The sequence below is a fragment of the Thamnophis elegans genome, chromosome 2 (assembly GCF_009769535.1).
Source record: "Thamnophis elegans isolate rThaEle1 chromosome 2, rThaEle1.pri, whole genome shotgun sequence".
Classification (NCBI taxonomy): Eukaryota; Metazoa; Chordata; class Lepidosauria; order Squamata; family Colubridae; genus Thamnophis; species Thamnophis elegans.
The window spans coordinates 62937326-62957736 of NC_045542.1; the positions used below are offsets into that span (position 1 = coordinate 62937326).

Here is a 20411-nt window from a genome sequence, read left to right on the forward strand (position 1 = left end):
TTCAGGCTTACTATGTACGGCAGGTTAACCTAGACTGTGATTTATAATAATATCTGAACTCAGACAATAAGTTTAGACATATAGGATGGAGCTTTAAGAGTTACAATTGAGGCTACATCTGAGAAAAAAGTACATAGTAACTTTAAGTGAAGCTCCTGGAGTTATACTCAAGGTATACTCAAGGTTTTGAGTTAGGAAGAAGAAACTCAGTTTTAGAGCCTTCATGTATGAATCCCTAGCAAAAAATAATTTTATTGAATGTGTGGCAAAATTGTCAGGGCATAGCTGGTTGTAGCTTGATTGTGCTCCATACTTCCCCTCCCGCTTTCATCTTAAGCACATTTCCAGTTTATAGGAAGCCAACAGTTGTGGCTTTCATGCAACCTCTTGCTTTTGCAAATGATTCCAACCAAAAATTATACAGGAAAGAAATGAGAGAGAAAGCTTTCCTGTTGTGGTTCAGCATTGGAATCACTCCCATTTATCCTGTCCCATTTACCACTGCTGTTCTACATTGCCCAGTAACAAAGGCAATATGACAATTCAGCAGTCAAATTTGGGGAAAATTTTTATCTTGGCAGCAGAGTTTGTGGAGATGCTAGTTCTCTGGCTAGGGAGTTGTGTGCATCTCAAAGGCAGAATGTAAAGACAAATTAACCAAGAAACCTAAAAGTCAGAGGTGGATTAAGCTAAAAATTGGGGTTGGATTACTCTAATTAGGTTTGAATTAATTAATTTATCTTGTTCAGGAGATGAAGTAAAATGCAGCACACAACGTGTACAGAGGACAGGATCCACCATGCATTGGAGAGATGCCTCCATGGCCTTAGCAAAAGCACATTTTCTGCAAGCACATGGACAGGTAAGTGAAAAACTTTTACTTACTACTAGTAAAGAAGCACTGCTGGTAGAAGATATTACTAGTAGAATATAGTACTAGTAAAGAAGTACTAAAACTACTAGTATACAGGTTTTGCTGAGTTAAGAGTCATAGTTGATTTTTTGGAGGTGGGTAGTGTACCAAAAGCTGGCTTGGGAAAAAAATTTAAATTCTTGTACTCTAAAACAAAAAAAATGTATAGTGAGTTTTATTACTTATTTAGGTATGAATTCATTTGTCTCCCCTTCCCTTCCCCTTTTCCATTTGGAGGATAGATTCTATAGGATGCATGGGGCCATTGGGCTCTGAACTGTACATAACTATTTGAAAAAAGGGTGTAGCTCCTATGATACTGGTCTATGTACATTTTATTCTAAATAACAAATTACTACTACTGGCATTCTTTATCACAATTCTTCAATTTCTATTCTAGGTTAAAGTTCTTAAGAACCTAACTAATAACCCCCTCCGTAGTAAAAATGTATCCTTGAGAGCTGGGGGAATATGGTAAACATTGAATGTGTGCTTGGGTACTTTGCTCTAGTATCACAGGTGTATTTTTGTGTTGAGCTCTGGCCATGTGATTCTGCAAGTTTCAATAGCAGGAAGGTCACCACAAAGACTAGTTCCAAAGGTTAAACCAGGCAAAACATCCTTGGGAGTCAAACAAGGTCAGAATAGCAAGGGGAATGCTGTTTACAGGTGGGGCTTTAGTGGTGGGAATGTTTGTAGTTGCTTCAGAAGAAAGAAGAAGACAACTTTGTGACACTACTACCAAATTGAAATTCCAATTTCATAGCTTCAAATTTTGTATTTGATATGAATGGAATTGAGATTATTTATTGAGCGTATACAGTATATAGTGGTTGAATAGACTTGTGTAACCTTCTGTTCCATTTTTTTCCTTTGACTAATAATATAGAAAGTGTCTAGAAATAGCACAACTTCTGCCTTTCATCTTCAATTCCCTGTCCTTCATCCTCTAAACCCCTGATGGCGAACCTATGGCATGCGTGCTGGAAGTGGCATGCAGAGCCATCTCTCCGGGCACACCAGCCATTGCCGATTGCTCTTCCGGGTTCCAGTGTGCCAGCCAGCTGGTCTTTGTGCATACATATGTGCCAGAAACTGGAAGACCAGGTGATCTGCGCACATGCACACACCAGAAACCAAAAGCTCAACCTCCCGGCACGCATATGCGCACCGGGGAACTGCTCTTCCAGTTTCTGGCACTCCCACACATGCATGCTGCGGAGCTCCTCTTCCAGTTTCTGATGCTTCCCCCCCTGCACATGTGCTCCCATTTTGGTACTCAGTGGCAAAAAGGTTTGCCAACATTTGTCTAGACAGATTTTTTTTTGCTTACTCTCATCACTGAGAGAAGTTTATAGGTTATAGGTTTATGGGTTTATTTCATTTATATGCCGCCCTATTTCCGGAGGGACTCAGGGCAGCTAACAAACCCAGGGGAGGGAGTAATACAAACAAGGCAAAAACAACAAACAGGATACAGAGAAAATTTAAAAACAATCAACAGTCACACAATTCGAGCGGGGAAGGGAACTCGTCAACCCCAGGCCTGTCGGAACAGCCAGGTTTTAACGGCTTTACGGAAAGCCTGAAGGGAGGTGAGGGATCTCTGTGGGGAGCTCGTTCCAAAGGGCCAGAGCAGCCACAGAGAAGGCCCTCCTCTGGGTGGTCGCCAATCGGCATTGGCCGGTAGATGGAATTCGGAGGAGGCCTAGTCTGTGGGATCTGATGGGTCTTTGGGAGGTAATTGGCAGCAGGCGGTCTCTCAAGTACCCAGGTCCAATACCATGAAGGGCTTTATAAGTGACGACTAGCACCTTGAAGCGTATCCGGAGACCAATAGGCAGCCAGTGCAGCTCATGGAGGATAGGTGTAACGTGAGTGTACTGGGATGCACCCACAATCACTTGCGCGGCTGCACTCTGGACAAGCTGAAGTCTCCGAATGCTCTTCAAGGGCTGCCCCATGTAGAGCGCATTGCAGTAGTCCAGTCTTCAGCTCACAAGGGCGTGAGTGACTGATGTGAGAGCCTCCCAGTTCAGGTAGGGACGCAATTGGTGCACCAGGCGAACCTGGGCAAATGCCCCCCTGGTCACAGCCGACAGATGATGTTCTAAAGTCAGCTGTGGGTTCAGGAGGACTCCCAAATTGCGAACCCTGTCTGAGGGGCGTAAAATTTCATCCCGCAGCCTGAGAGATGGAATACCTGGCCAATTATTGGGCCAGGTAGTTAAGAGCAAGGAGAGAAACTTGAGGGCTAGATGCACCAACCCTAGTTTAATCCAAAACCTGGGCATCTCCAAATCCTTCCCACCTGTATGACACACTAATACTGGAAGGCAATGCTGGGCAATGTTCAGCAGGGTTGTCTATCCTTCCATCTTTCCTGCTGCAGTGCCTTCCATTACAAAGAAGGGTCTAATATTGTTCTGTTAGTCAGTGAACCCTCACTTCAATTTCCAGAGCTGTAGAAGAGGGAAATCAGCACCGTTTCCCGAGGCACTGCCATTTTTCAATGCGGGTTAATCAATAGCAGAGTCTGAATTCCAGTCAACATTTTCTGAGCTCAATGCCCTTTGAGAGAAAGAGGAGAAGATTCCTCACTCTGGCAGGTTCCTTTCTTCCCTGCTGCTTGTGTTTCCTATATTTATTGAATGCAAATGCTTCCAAGTCTCATCCAAATAGATTTAGGAGTAAGCAATTTCTTTTCTGCCCAAAACGATGCTTTTTTTTTTTGGAAACAGGACTCTGTGGGTGCACAGGGTGCACGCTGTTGAGGAGGGGCCACTGGAAGATGTGGAGCCTGCTTGTTTGATTTTAAAAATAAATAGGTGTACTAAGCTAAATGAGGCTTTAACTTCTCTCATTTGTTCATCATGTCTTCATCACTGATGCAGACATAATGAGAAGCAGGTAGGATTGGAGTCGTTAAAACAGGCTTTACAGGTCCATTTGCAACTAATAGAAAGGGGCAAGAAAGAATATATGGGCAGGGGACGAGCACAGAAAAGGACTTGTGGGAAAGAGAGACTCCTAGATGTTTGTGCATTCAAGCTGTTGCCTGAGGCTTCCTAGCCACCCTAATAATTTACACTGCTGCCCATGTCTGGCAGTACCAAGCAATTCTGAATGTTTCTGCATTTGTATGCTGAATGCAAAAGCCTGTGCATGTTTTGCAAGATATGTGCACAGCCTTTTGTTTGTAGAATTTTCCAATGGCAAGCAGTCTGAGTGTGATAGGAGAATAGAAAGAGAAGCTGCATCTATTGTATCCACTCGGATATTTGTGTCACTCATTTGACCAAGGGTGTCAAACTCAATTTCATTGAGGGCCGCATCAGGACTGTGTTTGACATTGGGGACTGGGGTGAGCATGACCAGGGTGGGGATGGCCAGCTTGAAGTCAACTGTGTCAGGGGTGGCCCGAGCACTCTGCCAGAGAAAACGGGCTCCCAAGCTCCATTTTCAGCTGGGACAGCCTCCTGCAACCCTCTGCCAGCGAAAACAAAGCTCAGGAGGGCCGCATGTGAGCATCTCCCCAGCTCCATTTTCACTGACAGAGGCATCATGAGCCAGTCCTTTTCTGTTTCCAGGTAGCCCCGTTGGCCAGATCTAAGCACCCCATGGGCCAGATCCGGCCTAGGGGCCTTGAGTTTGATAACCCCTGAATTAGACAGAACCCTCAGCCTGTTGCTTCCTTTTGGCCATCTGAAACCTTCTAAGATTTCCCCAGAACAGACTTTTGTTTTTTGAAGGGATCTGCAAATGAAGGGAATTGCCTAGCATTGGGAAAAACGTGTGGGGCGAGAGAGAGAGAAAGAATATGCTTGACAGTTTAAAGAAATGCATGCCAGTATCTTCAACAGGCTAAATTAGATAGGTTTTTGCCATTTTAGTACACGCATGTAATTGTCTAATGTCATTTTTACAGGTGATTGTCAGTTATTTCCATAATGTACCATCTTGCATTTTATATCTTGGCAGCCATCAGTCTAAAATATTGACTATAGAAGGGCAGGGGCTTCAATGCATATTTATGGCAATTTCTCATGATGATTGCCTGCTTTAATATTGGTCAGCCTATGTCTTCATCATGGGTGGAATCTTGATATTTACATCTCCCAGTGATATTTTCAACAGTTGCTGGATGCAACGTTTGAACTGCTCTTATATGACAAAGAATTGAGAGAGGAAATGCTAGCCACAGATGCCAAGTTAAGGATTTAGCATTTCCGGGGACAATATAATTCTAAGAAGAACATGCTGCATTCTGAAAAAGTATCTCACCCACTGTATCTGCTTGCAGCAACATGAATTCTGCCACCCACTATCACCCAACTGTAAAATGTTGCTGCTTATGTGTTACTTGACACTTTGAATACATTTACAGAAAACAAAGGGCTGTTTTTGCCCCCTGGCATCTCCTATTAGGGTAGGAAAAACTCTTACTTTAAATCCTAAGAAGGTGCTGCCAGTCAATGCAGCAATACAGAAGTTACGTGAACCAGTGGGCAGCATCTTAAATTATTTTCTATGAGTTGATGAGGCTTGTGAATTAAATATAAAGCCAGTTAAAAAATAACTTAAGAAAGTGACATTGACCAGCCTGGTGGTTGTATATCATAGTTGCTTTTCTGATACTCATGTTGATGGTATGAATCTTCACTTTGCCATTTAAGTTATCAATAATTAGTCTGCATTGTAATATTAATTACTGTTACTCTACATATTTCAAAATAGCATATACAGTTCTTCTGCTTTGTTATCAGATCAAACTGGTCATTCAGTGGATAATCTCAGAGCATCAGACCTGAAGGAAGGTTTTAACTTAAATCTCTGATGCCCACCTGGACTGATTTTTATCCCTCCTCCAAGGATTAGTCTAAATATAAAGAAATTCCCTCTATGATTTTAAGAAGCAGGATAGCCTTTTTCTATCCCTTATTTGGCCCATCCTACCTTCATTTGGTATACGTCAGTGGTGGGATTCAAAGTTTTTTACTACTGGTTCTATGGGCATGGCTTTGTGGGTATGGATTTGTCAACAGCGGAAGGTTACTGCAAAATCCCCATTCCCATTCTACCCCACTAACCAGCTTTCCAGATCTGTTCTCCTGTTCAGGGCAACCAAAAAATATCAGTGGGGAGGCAGCAGGGGTAGGGCCAGTTTATTTGCCGGTTCTCTGAACTACTCAAAATTTCCATTACTGGTTCTTCAAAACCTGTCAGAACTGGCTGAATACCACCTCTGGTACACATGCTGTGTTGCTCTGAGTGACAGATGGAATACACACTCAGGTTAAAAAGGGCATACATTGTGGGTTTGCATAGTATTAATGAGTATAAATAGCTCACAACTACCATGATTCTCTGAAAATACGACATGTCGGGATAATAAGGCCATGCCATATTTTTCTGGTGGGCAAAAATATAAGGCCTCCCCTGAAAATAACCCCCTGGACAACCTCCCACCTTTGGCCAGGCAGAGCGCCACTCACCAACCTAGAGGTATCCTGAAGGTGCCAAACCACGGAAACTGGGGGGGAAGGCAAAGGTGATCGCGTTGCTTGGCGCCTTCAGGATACTGCTAGGTTGGTGAGCAGTGCTGTGCCCAGCTGAAGAGGGGGGTTGCCAGGCGGCTGTTCTCTTGCGAGCGAGCTCCCAAAGAACACAGCCTCAGGGGCAAACAGTTGTGCTGCGCTGTCGCGGCAGCGCAACACAACATCCATGAAACAACCACACTCACGAGCAGCCATCCGGCAAACCCCCTTTCCAGCCGGGCACAGCACCATTCATTGACCTAGGGGTATCGCCAAGTGGCGTGAGTGCCTGTTTGCTGCCACCTGGCTCCCACGGCTTGGTTCCTTCGAAATGTGAGTGAATGGCTGGAGAGGGGGGTTGCGTGAGCGGCTGTTCTGCTCTTGTGCCTTCCAGCCTCATGATGCCCTGGCCCAGCTCTCCCTGCAGAGCCAGGGCACCTCTACTGCTGCCGCTGCCACCAGCATGGCTTTTTCGGCAGCTTCCAAACCAAGTCTTCCGGCACTTTTCCCTTCTGGGAAAAGGGAGGCATATAATATAATATAAATATAATAAATTCAATTCAATTCAATTCAGTGGCCGCTCTGGGCATACGCTTTATGGTTGTATGCTCTGCTGGCAGCTGGCTCATGTGGCTTGGTGATACCCCTAGGTCAGTGAATGGTGCTGTGCCGAGCTGGAAAGGGGGTTTGCCGGGTGGCTGCTCGTGTGCATGGTCACTTCATGGCTGTTATGTTGCACTGCTGCGACAGCTCAACACAGCCATTTGCCCATGAGGCTGCGTCTGGCTCTTTGGGAGCCCACTTGCAAGAGAGCAGCTGCCCAGCAACCCCAAAACAATAAACCCTCCCCTCATAAAAAGGCCCAAGCCATATTTTGTGGGTAAAAAGAAAACAAGACCCTGTCTTATTTTCAGGGAAACATGGTATGCAGGGCAAAATATCTGATCCTATGTTCTGGAATGCAGTCAATGTATGTGCAACACCTCCATCTGAAAAATCTTGTGGGCAAGCAGACTTCTTTAGTGAAGATTACTTATGCTCTTGACTTTGTGGTATGATTGAATATTCTCTAATTATTTTTCCTCTCTTCCAAATAGCTGGGCTTTGTCTGAACTGCTGGACCCTCCAGGAGCTAGTTAATCGCGATGCAGGGAACTACCTCATTCTCCTGGAAAAAATCCTACAGAAGACTCAAGAGGTAAAAGAAAGGGAGAGATGGGAAAGAAAATAAGGTTTGATGATAAGCCACCTTCTTGCTCATACAATTACCTTGTCTGCATGTGTTGAACCCTCTACAAAAGGGAAATCATCTTGTGGGGTAGCATCTAATGAGATTATCTAACTGCCTAGCTGCATCCTTCTTGGAATTGATTGCATCTTTATTGAGAGACATCTGGTCTCAGTAGATTTTAGTCTGAATCTGTCAGTTCTGTTTTGCTGTGCTGGAAACGGCAGCTAAAGTCCAGAGTTGGGTCAGGTAGGACTCAGAAAGGTGGTGTTTTTTTTAAAATCTATCCTGCTTTGAACAACAACTCCTGATATGAACCTACTGTCCAGAGAATTTTCTCCAGAGAATACCTGTTTTTGTGAAATGGGCAGGTCAGCAAGAGAGGTCTCAACTTTCTATTGAAAAAGGGACTTGCTTTGATTCTGAAACAAGGTTACTTCAGTGTTACTGAATAGAGATTAGTGTAACAGGAGTTCCAGTGAATCCATTTGATATCTTCTGTACTTGTTTTTTTTATTATTCTTTTCTTCCTGTCAGTGACTTCCTGGTTTTTTAATAGAGCCCCAGTTATTTTCAGTTTTTGTAATTTAGAAATAGAGTTTGGTTAAGGGTACATACAGCAAAATCAAATCACAGTTGTGAATTCACTAGAAGAAAGTTTCCCTTTCACCTGAACAAAACCGTGGAGTTTAATAAATAGTCACATTTGGCTCATAGAAAATTAACCAAAGCCCCCAGAACCTTGGATGAAGCACTCAAAGTCCTCTTTCACTCTCTTTTAAAAAAAACCCAATTACTGTGCAATGGTATGGAAAAAAATATGAAATAAATGCAATACAGCAAGCTACTTCTGCTGACTGCTGGCTTACTGCAATTTGGCAGTTCAAATCTCACCAGGCTCAAGGTTGACTCAGCCTTCCATCCTTCCGAGGTCAGTAAAATGAGGATCTAAAATGGGGGCAATAGGCTGACTCTGTAAACCACTTAGAGCAGTGGCATTCGCTGGCTGGGGAATTCTGGGAGTTGAAGTCCGGACATCTTCAAGTTGCCAAGGTTGAGAAACACTGACTTAGAGAGTGCTGTAAAGCACTATGAAGCAGTATATAAATCTAAGTGCTATTGCTATTAAGTATTTGTAATTTTAATCCAATACAATGAAATGAAATTATGCTTAGTTTTTCTTTCATTTCTGCTCAGAACTTTCATGGTCCCTGGCATGCCATTCAATGCTGCATTTGTTCAATTCAATTCCCCCCTCAACCTCATATATTGGACTCTTACGTCTATACGTCCCAAGGTGTTTTCCCCCTATAACTCATTTTATATAGTTTAAACTTTGGTACTTCTTGATGATGCTACTTATCTGTTCTTTCTCATTTTGGCAGCTGTGTATCTTTCTTGAATGTGAGGGTTGAATTGAATTTATTATATTTCTATGCTGCCCTTTTCCCCGAAGGGGACTCAGGGCGGCTCACAACCCAAGTCAAGGGGGGGGGTATAAATAAGGAATAAAAAAGACGAACAAAAACAATACCATAATTTAAAAGCACACAACAACCATACCATTCGAGGGGGGGACAAAAGCTCATTAGCCCCAGGCCTGTCGGAACAGCCAGGTTTTAAGGGCTTTGCGGAAGGCCTGGAGGGTGGTGAGGGTTCGAATCTCCACGGGGAGCTCGTTCCAAAGGGCCGGAGCAGCCACAGAGAAGGCCCTCCTCCGGGTGGTCGCCAGTCGGCATTGGCCAGCGGATGGAATTCGGAGGAGGACTAATCTGTGGGATCTAATCGGTCTATTGGAGGTGATTGGCAGCAGGCAGTCTCTCAAGTACTATTTAGGGTACTATTTTTACTACTTTGGTCTTGGTTAGAACCCTTTTTTAATACTGGAAGTTTTAAAGAAAGATGAACAGATATAAACAAATAAAACCATACTGTTCTAGCAGTACCTTTACAGTAGGCTCTGCGAACTTTGGAACAAAGTATGGTTTAATTCTGATTCCTCTCAGACCAATCCATCATGGTCTGTGAGCATAGAAGATGGAGTTACCATTGTACAACATCTGAAGGGTCACAGTTTCCATGTGTCTTCTTAAGACAAGCTTCTTCTGCAAAAGGCATCACTTCACTTGCCTGTAGTATCTAATACAATGTCAAAATAACAGAATTGGAAAGCAGCTTGAAGGTCTTCTAGTCCAACCCTCTGCTCAACCATACCATTCCAGACACATGGGTGTCCAATCTCTCCTTGAAAATCTCCAGTGATGGAACAGCCAAAATTTCTGGAGGCAAGCCATTCCATTGATTCATTGTTCTCACTGATAGGCAATTTCTCCTTAATTCTAGGTTGGATTGCTCTTTGAACAGTTACCATCTGTTGCTTCTTATCCAACTGTTAGGTGCTTTGAAGAATACTATAGGTCAACTCCCCTCTTCTCTGTCACAATGCCATTCTTTTTCCAGCTAGCACAACTATCTAAAAAGATGTACTGATAAATTATGTTGAGTTTTGTGCCAGAGCTCAGAATCACCATTCAGAGTGACTTTATCACTGAAACAAGTACCCCACAGGCCTGGTCCACATTTTGCACCACAACACATAGGTGTGTTTTTGGAACAAAATGGGAACCCAACTCTTCTGTTCTGTAAACCAAAACAATAATGGTTTGTGGTTTAGCATAATATAAACCATTGATTATGCAACAAATTGTATTATGAAATATGTTTTAGTATAATATGTAAAGCTATGCAAAGTAAGATTAATATTGTTTTTAATGAATTGTCTTTTAAGTAGTGTACCAATTATATTTTCATTTTTTATTCTTTCTTGTTTTTCTTTTTTATGAAGGTCCTAGAAAATTGTGACTACAATCTTTTTACGCCATTGGCCTTACTCTTCAGTGCAACTGTCCTGTCTGTAAGTTTGGAGCTTAAATTCTGCAATTCATGGTCTTAGTAGTCAAGCCTTTGTGATGATGACTCGCTGTCATTTAGATTTTTTTCTAAATTGATGGGATTGTGGGCCTAATCTATCATGAAGGTGTGCTGTAAATAACTACCACTAGACCCAGTTTTTATTGAAGCACAATGAAAGAAATTAGTCAAACAATATCATCAGAGTTAGAGGGTCTACTTGAGGAAGTCACAGGAATCAGAGAAACCTTAGCTGCAGAAGCTAGCCAGAAATTTATTTTAATATATGCTTCAGTGGAAAGATGAGGTCAGTTGGAAAAGTAAGTCAACGATCAGGTGTTCTCTACAAGACTAAGGTCTTCACTGTCTAGATTCTACCTCTTCAAATCTATCAGTCCTCAATAAAAATAAAAAGGAAGGAGTTTAAGGCAAGATATTTTTAACTTTAAAAAGTAGTGGTTATTGTAATAAAAATGGGTTGAACAATCTATGTTTGAGAACTTGAGAACTTTTTGACACTTATTTCAGCCATCCCTTGACCATTTTATTAAGTGACATTTATTGATAGTTCTTATAAGCCATTAGAAGGCTGGGATTTCCTTCTTATAAGAGGAACTACCAATGGCAATAATAAATGAAGGAGGAAGGGAGGAGGGAGAGAAAGAGAGAGAGAGAATGCACATCAAAAATCTGTGCTACTGTGTTATGAATATTTTGTTTTCCTTTCTTTTTTCCCCTGGAGCTTTTTTGGGGGGGATGTATGCTGTTAAGCAGGTAAATCTGTAGCATTAGCTCATACTTAATATCTCCACTGGGCCCTTGTGTTATTTGTCCTCAAGTGATGCACCTCTTTAAAATACCTTTTCTCCTTAGATCCCCCATTTTCCTTCGGATTCTGATCTGCTTTTGAGAGCTGTGAGGATATATCGTGATTTTCTCACCTGGCCTGTGCCGTACTGCAATATCTGTCAGGAATTACTTAACTTTATCAACGATGAACTCAAAGCCCCAGGTAGGAATCTTCAGGAATTTTTTGGAGACTGATTGAGCTAAGCATACTGCCCTCGGAAGACAGCTTGCTGGACAATGATGTGGCAATTTTAAGCATGTTGATACATTTACATTTCCTAGTCACAGATGTTTGACCAATTAAACAAAATAATTAGAAAGCATGAAAGTGTCCCAAATTTAGTTTTAGTCAATTTGGAAGCTGTCAGAAAGGAGCATTCTCTACAGCAGGAATAATATTTTAAAGAATATTGTCCCCCACTCTCCTAACCAGACAGTGGCTAATTTTATTTATGTTTAATACAATGTATAGACCACACAATGTACAAGTAAAGGTAAATAAAAGTTACAAAAAAATAAGTGACCTGAAATCAACATATAACTCCTCCACATAGAATCTATACAGCAAGGGCTCAAATTCCACTTGCCCAAAGATGCAAATAAGATGCTAGTTTTTAATAACTTCCTGAACACCATCAGAATGGGAGCCACCCAGAATCTCGTAAACCCCATTGGCTATTTCTCCTAAGCCCTCTTCCCAGCCACTCCCATCCTATTTCTTCAGGATTGTGAAAAGCAGATTGCCCTCTCTTATTCCAAGTTGGCTCTTGCATGAACTTTGCAAAGCAGAAGCTTTTTTCTGGGGGGGGGGGGTTGTTTTTCTCTGGACTTCCCAGTCTAGCCCACAGCTCTGGATTTCATAATGTTTTATGACAATATAGTAAACAAGACAGACTTTGCTTAGATTTTCAAGACAATCTAGGTCATGGTGCATGTGGGTATGTATTAAAATTAACAGACAGGAATCTTAAGCCTTGAGAGTATTTAGCTGATCTATTTTCTTTATTTTCATAAGCACAAAAGGTGAGGAGGAAGAAAACTGATGGTTTTACCTTCAAATGACAATGTTTTTACTGTCAAATTGCACACTCTCATGTGCACAATGGAATGGGCACACATGGCATGGAATAGGTTGCTCACCCTGCATCACTGCTGTCCTATTTTGTACGGTGAAAGCCAACTTATGCTGCTGCGTTGGCTGACCACTTCTCTTCCTTTACAGGGATTTCTTTTCAAAGGCTTGTTAAAGATGAGCAAGGGTTACCTCTAAAAGGCTGTGAGAATTCTACCGTGTAAGTATTAAACACTCATAATGGCTTTCTGTACATTTTTAGAGCAGCTTTCCTAACCTGATATCCTCAGGATAATTGGACCGTTACCTTTAGCACACATTTTTGGAGGACATCAGCTTAGGAAAGTCTATCCTTAGGGAAAGGAGCTTTGTTCCTTTGATATGTTATTAACAACTTTGGATCCTTGTGTCTCTGACTTCAGGGGTTTGCTTGCAAACATTTCATTGGTAACATCACTAAGGACTCCACACTGCAACCCTGAGCTACATATTCTCTTCTATTAATGGTTTGCTTGTTTCCCTGTCTTCTTTCCCTAGAACAGTCCTATTGCTGAATCCTTCAGAAGTTGATGGGGAATTCCTATCAGTTGCTGAAAAGCTAAGCTCTGCGGACTACTCCCAGCATACCTTACTAGCGACACTCCTGGAGCACACATATCAAGCTAACTTTGGTACCAGATGCAACCTGGAAAAATTACGTCAAATCCTGAAGGTAAAGAAAGTCCTCTGGCCTAGGCCTTGTTTTACTTATTCATATTGCTATTAATAGTAGAAATATAAATACATGTATTCCAAATATATCAATAAATAAAATTATTTTCAGTTAGGTTTTATGCTTGGACTTAGTGTGGAGAGAGCTTTGATAACTTGTCAGTGACCTATAGTGGAGCTAGGATGTGGGTGATGGTATCGGTCCTGTCCCTCCTTGATTTCTTAATGACCTTCAATACCACCAGTCACAATATCTTTCTGCACTGGCTTCAAGGAAATAGGAATAGGAAGTCCAATACCGCAATTGCCTCCTTTCTCCATACTGGAAGAGTTGGTATTCAGCAGGTTCTGACCAGTTCTGGAGAACCGGTAGTGGAAAGTTTGAGTAGTTCAGAGAACCGGTAAATATCACCTCTGACTGGCCCCACCCCCATCTATTCCCTGCCTTCTGAGTCTCAGCTAATCGGAAGGAAATGGGAATTTTGCAATAACCTTCCCCTGGAGTGGGGAGGGAATGGAAATTTTACAGCATTCCTCTCCTGCTATGCCCACCAAGCCATGCTCACCAAGCCATGCTACACCCAGCAAGCCACGCCCACAGAACTGGTAGTAAAAAAAAGTTAAATCCCACCAGTGCTCCACAGTCAGCGTTGGTGGCGGAAAAAGGTCACATTCAATACTGATCCTTCGTGAGGTAGAGTGGGACTCAATACTCTCTCCTCTCCTGTTTAATATATACATGAACTGATGAAGCAACTGGAGAGGTCATTCATTGCTTCAGGGGCATATATCATAAATATGTGGATACTACCTGGTTGCCTACCTTGACCTCCGGTGGCCAAGTGATGTTGTCAAGATATTGTCTTTATGCCTGGAACCTGTCAGTAACTGGATGGGAGGAACAGGCTCAAACGTATTACTGGGAAAATCTGGTTGTGGATGTTATGATCTAATGCTGGGAACTTTCAACCCTTGGGTCTTAAATGTGGCAACACACTCCCTCATTCAACAGTAGTGTACAATCACAGCATCTACTGGAACTCTTAGCTTTTGCTTGAGGAAGTTATGCCCAGGAAGGTCTTTAAAAAAATCTAATTTGTACACCACTTGCTCCTATTCCCGGATTCAGAGGAATCACTCTCACAATTACTCATGCCTTGGTTTTTTTTTCAGATGGGCTACTGCAATGACCTCTACATGAGGTCATTCCCTGAAAACTACTCAGAAGTTACATCCGATTCACTGTGCAGCAGCTTAATCAGTGATTGACAAGTCTTACTATGTCCATATAAACTTCTGCTTCATGAGCTGCACTTGTACACCAATAAGCTTCCTACTGCAGTTCATAGTGCTAATTATTGCCTATAAAGGTCACTGGCATAAGGTCTCAGTCTCTGAGTACTGCCTATCTCCCATAGTGTCTGTCCATCCTGTACAATCAGACAGGGTTGACTTGTAATTAAGCAGTGTCATCTAGCAGAATTCAGAAAGCAACAATAATCTTCCTCCTATCTGCTTCCCAACCTATTCAGCCTGCCATCCTACCAGCCATCACACAAATAAATGTAGCTCTTGTGAGGCCTGGAAGCCATCATTTGCATTGTGCCTTCAGGCCTGACAGGCTGCCCCCCTCATCAGAAGATCGTGTCCTGTAATGCAAATGATAGCTTCCAGGCCTGATAGCTCTTCTTCCAAGCCCTGAGTTAAGGTGTCTTAGAAGGCCCCTCTAATTTGAGGTAGTATGAGATGTGGTTTTTGTTTTATTCTTCCTTTGGCTTAATTTTGTGGGTTTAAAAAAATTAGATTCTTTCTTTTTAGCTGTATGAAGTCAGCCCGAGTTGTTTTTGGAACTGGACACCCTAGAATAAATTGTTTTTGTTGATGCTGCTGCTGCTGCTACTGCTATTGACACAGTGAATCTCATTTCTCTGTGGTACATTTGTTCAGTTTGCAGTAGCTTTTGTTTTGGAAGTAGTTGCCAATTGAATCTTATATTATTTTCTTTCTGTGCAGCTGAAAACTGCAGAAGAACTCATGAAAATGTTCACCAGAACCACAGAAGCCCAGGAGTTGGCAGTTCTGACTAACAATGATCCTTCAACTGCTAGAGAACAGCTGGAATCTGTCTTGCTAGAGATTGCAAGAACAGCAGGGCTACCTGAAATAGCAGGTAGGAAAGCTAAGACAAGTATGTGAATATATTCAGATACTGTCTCCATCCTAATAGAGTTTGTCTACCTGTTAACATGTCCATTTCTCTCTTCAGATGAAGACCAGCTGTCTAAACTCCGTGTGATCCCCATCCCTGTTGCTCGCTGTCATGTGTACAGATGGGATAAGGATAATTTTGGTAAGCTTAAAATATGTAGGCCAGTTTACATGCTTAATAATGCTTTCAGAGGGGAGGAAGGATGGTTTGGTAAGCCTGATTGAAATAAAGTAGATTTGGCACCCAACGTCTTTAAATCTAAGACTGGTCTTGATTTTTAGAAACCATATATAAAAATAGAGCCTGATATATCTGATTACTTAAACTACTAATATCAATAGCTCTATGATAGAAGTCATAGACAAATGACATCTTCTAGGGCAGTGATGGCGAATCATTTTGGCACTGAGTGCCAAAAGGGAGTGTGCGCAAAGGGCATATTCACTCATCGGAGCTGCAACCTGGAAGTGGACTTGCCTAGTGGGCATGCTTGCACCAGAAAATGAAGTTCCAGTTTCCAGTGTGTGCACATGTGCTGGCCAGAAAGTCTTCTAGGTAGTGGTATGCATGCATGATGATCAGCTGTCCAGCGCACATGCTCACGCTGGAAAATGGAAGACCAGCTCTTCCAGTTTCCAGCACTGCTGCACTCATGAAGGCCAACTGATCATCACGTGTGCATGCATGTCAGAAACCCAGAAGAGGAGCGGGTGCAACCGCGCCTGCCAGGTGACATGGCTCTGTGTGCCGCTTCAGGCACACGTGCCATAGGTTCACCATCACGGTTCTAGGGTGTACCACAAATAAAAACTGCTTTAAACTGATAGGGGTTTTGTTACATCTTATTTTGTATCTGCCTCCTTGTTACAGATATCTTGAATGAGGTACTAGACAAAGAAGTGGATTACCCAAAACAAGTTCTTTTGGAGGATGAAGAGGAGGAGGAGGAGGAGGAGGTTGACAATGGCTTTGCAAAAAAAGACTGCCTGTTGTCCACCCTGGCCTCAGTCAGGAAAGACTCTATGTTCTCAACATTGTCAGAAGATGACCATTGTGACTCACAAGTGTCTGTCATCTCTGCTCTTTCCAAAAACTCTGAGCTCTCCTTCGTCTCTAGGAAGTCCTTGAAATCTTTTGTCTCCAGTCTGAAAGATTCTATGGATAGCGGCTATGTGGAAGACAGTGATGACAACTCTTTTGATTTGACAGGACGCTTAGATCTGAAGGAAGAAAAAGTGTCACACAGGCATAGGCTGAGCAACAGGCTGTACAAGTTGTTCAAGAGCAAGAGCCAGATGATCTTGGGCAGAGATCTGAGAGATGTTTCTGAGGTAGCCTCATTGTCGTTGCCATTACGCCGAGCAGAGAGTCTCTGCAATCCTGTAGCCAAGGACCGCATCCCTGCACGATCCCGACGGGCACAGTCACTGCCACAGCATATGCTGAGTGCCGCACTTTTACAAAGCCATATAGCACAGAACACTTTTGTCCAACGCAGGCCCTTGTTGAGCTCTGATGAAGATACAAAGATTTCAACACTGCGAGTGGTCGTGTTTGGTTCTGATCGCATCTCAGGGAAAGTGGCCCGGGCTTATAGTAGTCTGAAGTAAGTGGGTGAAAGCGATTCTTAATAACTTGCCTCTTGCCCTTTTCAAAGCTATTGTTTTATTATGCAGGAACCAGCCAATGTAGTATTTAGAAGACCAAAGTTTCTATAACTTAACTTCTCTGTTAGTCACTGAAGTGAAATTTCTTCTGAGGTCTTACGTTATGTCATTACATGTTCTATTTATGTTGTTCATGACGCTTTCATGTAAATAGATGATAAGAAAAAGTGGGGTGTAATCTGAAATAGGCTGTATGCTTCTTTAGTACATACTGTGACTAGAGAATAAAGACCATTGCAATGTAGTAGTATAACCTTTATTGTCATTGTACATCATGTATACAACAAAATTGGTTTTAGCCTCACTGATGTAATCCATGACAACAAATACAAACAACATGAATAGTATAAAGAATACTCCCTATGCAAGTAATTAGGAAAAAGAAAGAAAAGAAAGAAAAACTAGTCATATGTTTCTGCATGTGCGTGGAGTGATTGTGGTTGTGTTTAAGAGTCTGATAGCCCAAGGATAGAAACTATTTTTAAATCGATTTGTTCAGCTGGCTTCTGCCTGATGATAGAAGTATGAAGATCTGGATTCCAATTGTACGGTACCAGCCGAGGTACCGGGGGAAGGTCTTGAGCTGATTTTATGGAGCAAGTTTCAACTTGTCACTCCTGAGGAAGTGGACAAGGCCATGGGAGCGGTGAGTGCCTCCACCTGTATACTGGACCCGTGCCTCTCCTGGCTGGTCTCGACCAGCAGGGAGGTGACACGTGGCTGGCTACAGATGATAGTTAACACCTCTCTCTGGGAGGGATCCTTCCTGCACCTCTTAAAGGATGCGGTGGTGAGACCCCTCCTGAAGAAACCTTCTCTGGACCCAGCCATTTTGAGTAACTACCGTCCAGTCTCCAACCTCCCCTTTGTAGGGAAGGTTGTTGAGAAAGTGGTGGTCTTTCAACTCCGGTGGACCTTGGATGAAGCCGATTCTCTGGATTCCTTTCAGTCAGGTTTCAGGCCTGGCTAAAGCATGGAAACTGCTTTGGTCGCGCTGATCAATGATCTCTGGCGAGCCAGGGATAGGGGTCACTCCTCTATCCTAGTGCTTCTTGACCTCTCAGCGGCCTTCGATACCATCGACCATGGTATCCTTCTGCGACGGTTGCGGGAGGTGGGAGTGGGAGACACCGTCCATCGGTGGTTCTCCTCCTACCTCTCGGACAGGTCGCAGTCGGTGTTGGTTGGAGGGCAGAGATTGACCCCTAGGCCCCTCAATTATGGGGCGCCGCAGGGTTCGGTCCTGTCCCCCCTCCTATTTAACATCTACATGAAGCCGCTGGGTCAGATCATACACCGGCACGGGATTAAATACCACCAATATGCGGACGATACCTAATTGTATCTGTCCGTCCCGTGCCAACTCAGCAAAGCGGTAGAAGTGATGTGCCAGTGCCTGGAGGCTGTCAGGGTCTGGATGGGAACGAATAAGCTTGCACTCAATCCCGACAAGACTGAGTGGCTATTGATGCTCCCTCCCAAGGATGGTCCAGCTATTCCATCTCTTAGCCTGGGGGTGAAATTATACGCCCCTCAGAGAGGATTCACAATTTGGGAGTCCTCCTGGATCTGCAGCTGACGCTAGAACATCACCTGTCAGCTGTGGCCAGGGGGGCCTTTGCCCAGGTTCGCCTGGTGCACCAATTGCGACCCTATCTGGACCGGGAGGCCCTTCGGATGGTCACTCACGCCCTCGTCACCTCAAGACTGGATTACTGTAACACGGTCTACATGGGGCTGCCCCTGAAGAGTGTTCGAAGACTTCAGTTAGTCCAGAATGCAGCCACGCGAGCGATAGTGGGTGCACCTAGGTACACCCACGTTACACCTATCCTCCGCGAGCTGCACTGGCTTCCCATTGGTCTCCGGACACGCTTCAAGGTGCTAGACGTTACTTTTAAAGCGCTACATGGTATCGGATCTGGCTACCTGAGAGACCGCCTCCTGCCAGTTACCTCCCAGAGACCTATAAGATTGCACAGACTAGGCCTCCGGATTCCATCTGCCGGTTAATGTCGGTTGGCGACTCCCCGGGGGAGGGCCTTCTCTGTAGCTGCTCCGGCCCTATGGAATGATCTCCCTGTTGAGATCTGGACCCTTACTACCCTTCCGGCCTTCTGCAAAGCTACCAAGACCTGGCTGTTCTGGCAGGCCTGAGGCTGTTGATTTATCCAGCCCCATCCTAAGTTATGAATGTTGTGGAATTTTTAATGTTGTTTTTTATTTTTGTATGTTCCCCCCTTCCCCTTTTTATCTGTAAGCCGCCCTGAGTCTTTCGAGAGAGGGCGGCATACTAACCAATTAAACAAATAAATTAAACAAATAAATTAAACAAATAAATTAAACAAATTAAATAAATAAATAAATAAATAAATAAATAAGAGACACTACCAGGGTGTGAATCATCTCTATCTTCCTTACTCTGCTAAAGCAGCGAGACCTGGCGGATGTCATCCAGTGGTGTTAGAGGGCAACCAATGGTTTCTTGTGCCGAATTGATCACTCTCTGTAGTCCCTTCCTGTCCACAGCAGTTAAACCAGCATACCATACTTTGTACTTTGTATGGAATGACCTTTGAAGACCATTTGAAAACTTCAGTTGATTCCAAGTATGTCAGCCCTTTGGGTTTAAAGAGTGCTATTTGAGTTATACATTTTTGCCATTGGTTGTAATGCTGTATATGCTAGGATTGCCTGTAATGTTGTCCTTCATTTTTACCATGGATTGCCTATTTTTGATGGATGTTGTAAATAGAACCAATCAATCACATTCTGTTTGCAAGCAAATGGCCACGGCATATCACTTTCTTCATGTATTCTTATTCTCTCTCTCTTTTTTTTACAGATCTCAAGAAAGCAGCTGTCCCTATTTAACTCGGTACTGTAGGTTGCAATTTTTTTATGTCCCAGTGAAGAGGAGCAATCCTACCTCATTTGCACTGACGTACCCTCTTCTTTCTTCAGGAAGTCCTAATTCCCATAGTTCTGGATCAATGGTAAGCCTCCTGGGCATAGTTGGAACTGATGCTTATAGTCTATTACACGGTGCAATACATAAAATTAAATAATTATTTCTTTATATCAGGTACAAATGGAACTCATCCAATAGTTCTTCAGAAATTTGAATATGAATCCTGTGGTTCATCTAGGAAAAATATATGCTACGTGACTAAAATTGGTTTCTGTACCAAAGAACTGGGAATTGAATAATATATTGTTCCTTTTTAAAAAGGGAATCAATAAAATTACAGCTGGTATTTTTTGAAAAAAAACTTCTTAGATTAAACTAGCAAGCATACAGAAACAGTATTTTTG

General features: G+C 43.0%; 1 protein-coding gene across 2 annotated transcripts in view; it reads left to right on the plus strand.

Moving 5' to 3' along the window:
- Positions 1 to 20411, plus strand: part of PIK3R5 (phosphoinositide-3-kinase regulatory subunit 5) — a 57502-nt gene that overhangs the window by 25290 nt on the left and 11801 nt on the right. For both annotated transcript variants that reach the window (XM_032212205.1, XM_032212206.1), the window contains exons 2-11: positions 750 to 862; positions 7548 to 7648; positions 10524 to 10592; positions 11462 to 11600; positions 12660 to 12729; positions 13047 to 13221; positions 15234 to 15390; positions 15487 to 15570; positions 16300 to 17035; positions 19942 to 20092. In XM_032212205.1, coding sequence (XP_032068096.1) covers positions 763 to 862; positions 7548 to 7648; positions 10524 to 10592; positions 11462 to 11600; positions 12660 to 12729; positions 13047 to 13221; positions 15234 to 15390; positions 15487 to 15570; positions 16300 to 17035; positions 19942 to 20092 — 1782 coding nt within the window. In that variant the 5' untranslated portion in view covers positions 750 to 762. The remainder of the gene's footprint in view (positions 1 to 749; positions 863 to 7547; positions 7649 to 10523; positions 10593 to 11461; positions 11601 to 12659; positions 12730 to 13046; positions 13222 to 15233; positions 15391 to 15486; positions 15571 to 16299; positions 17036 to 19941; positions 20093 to 20411) is intronic.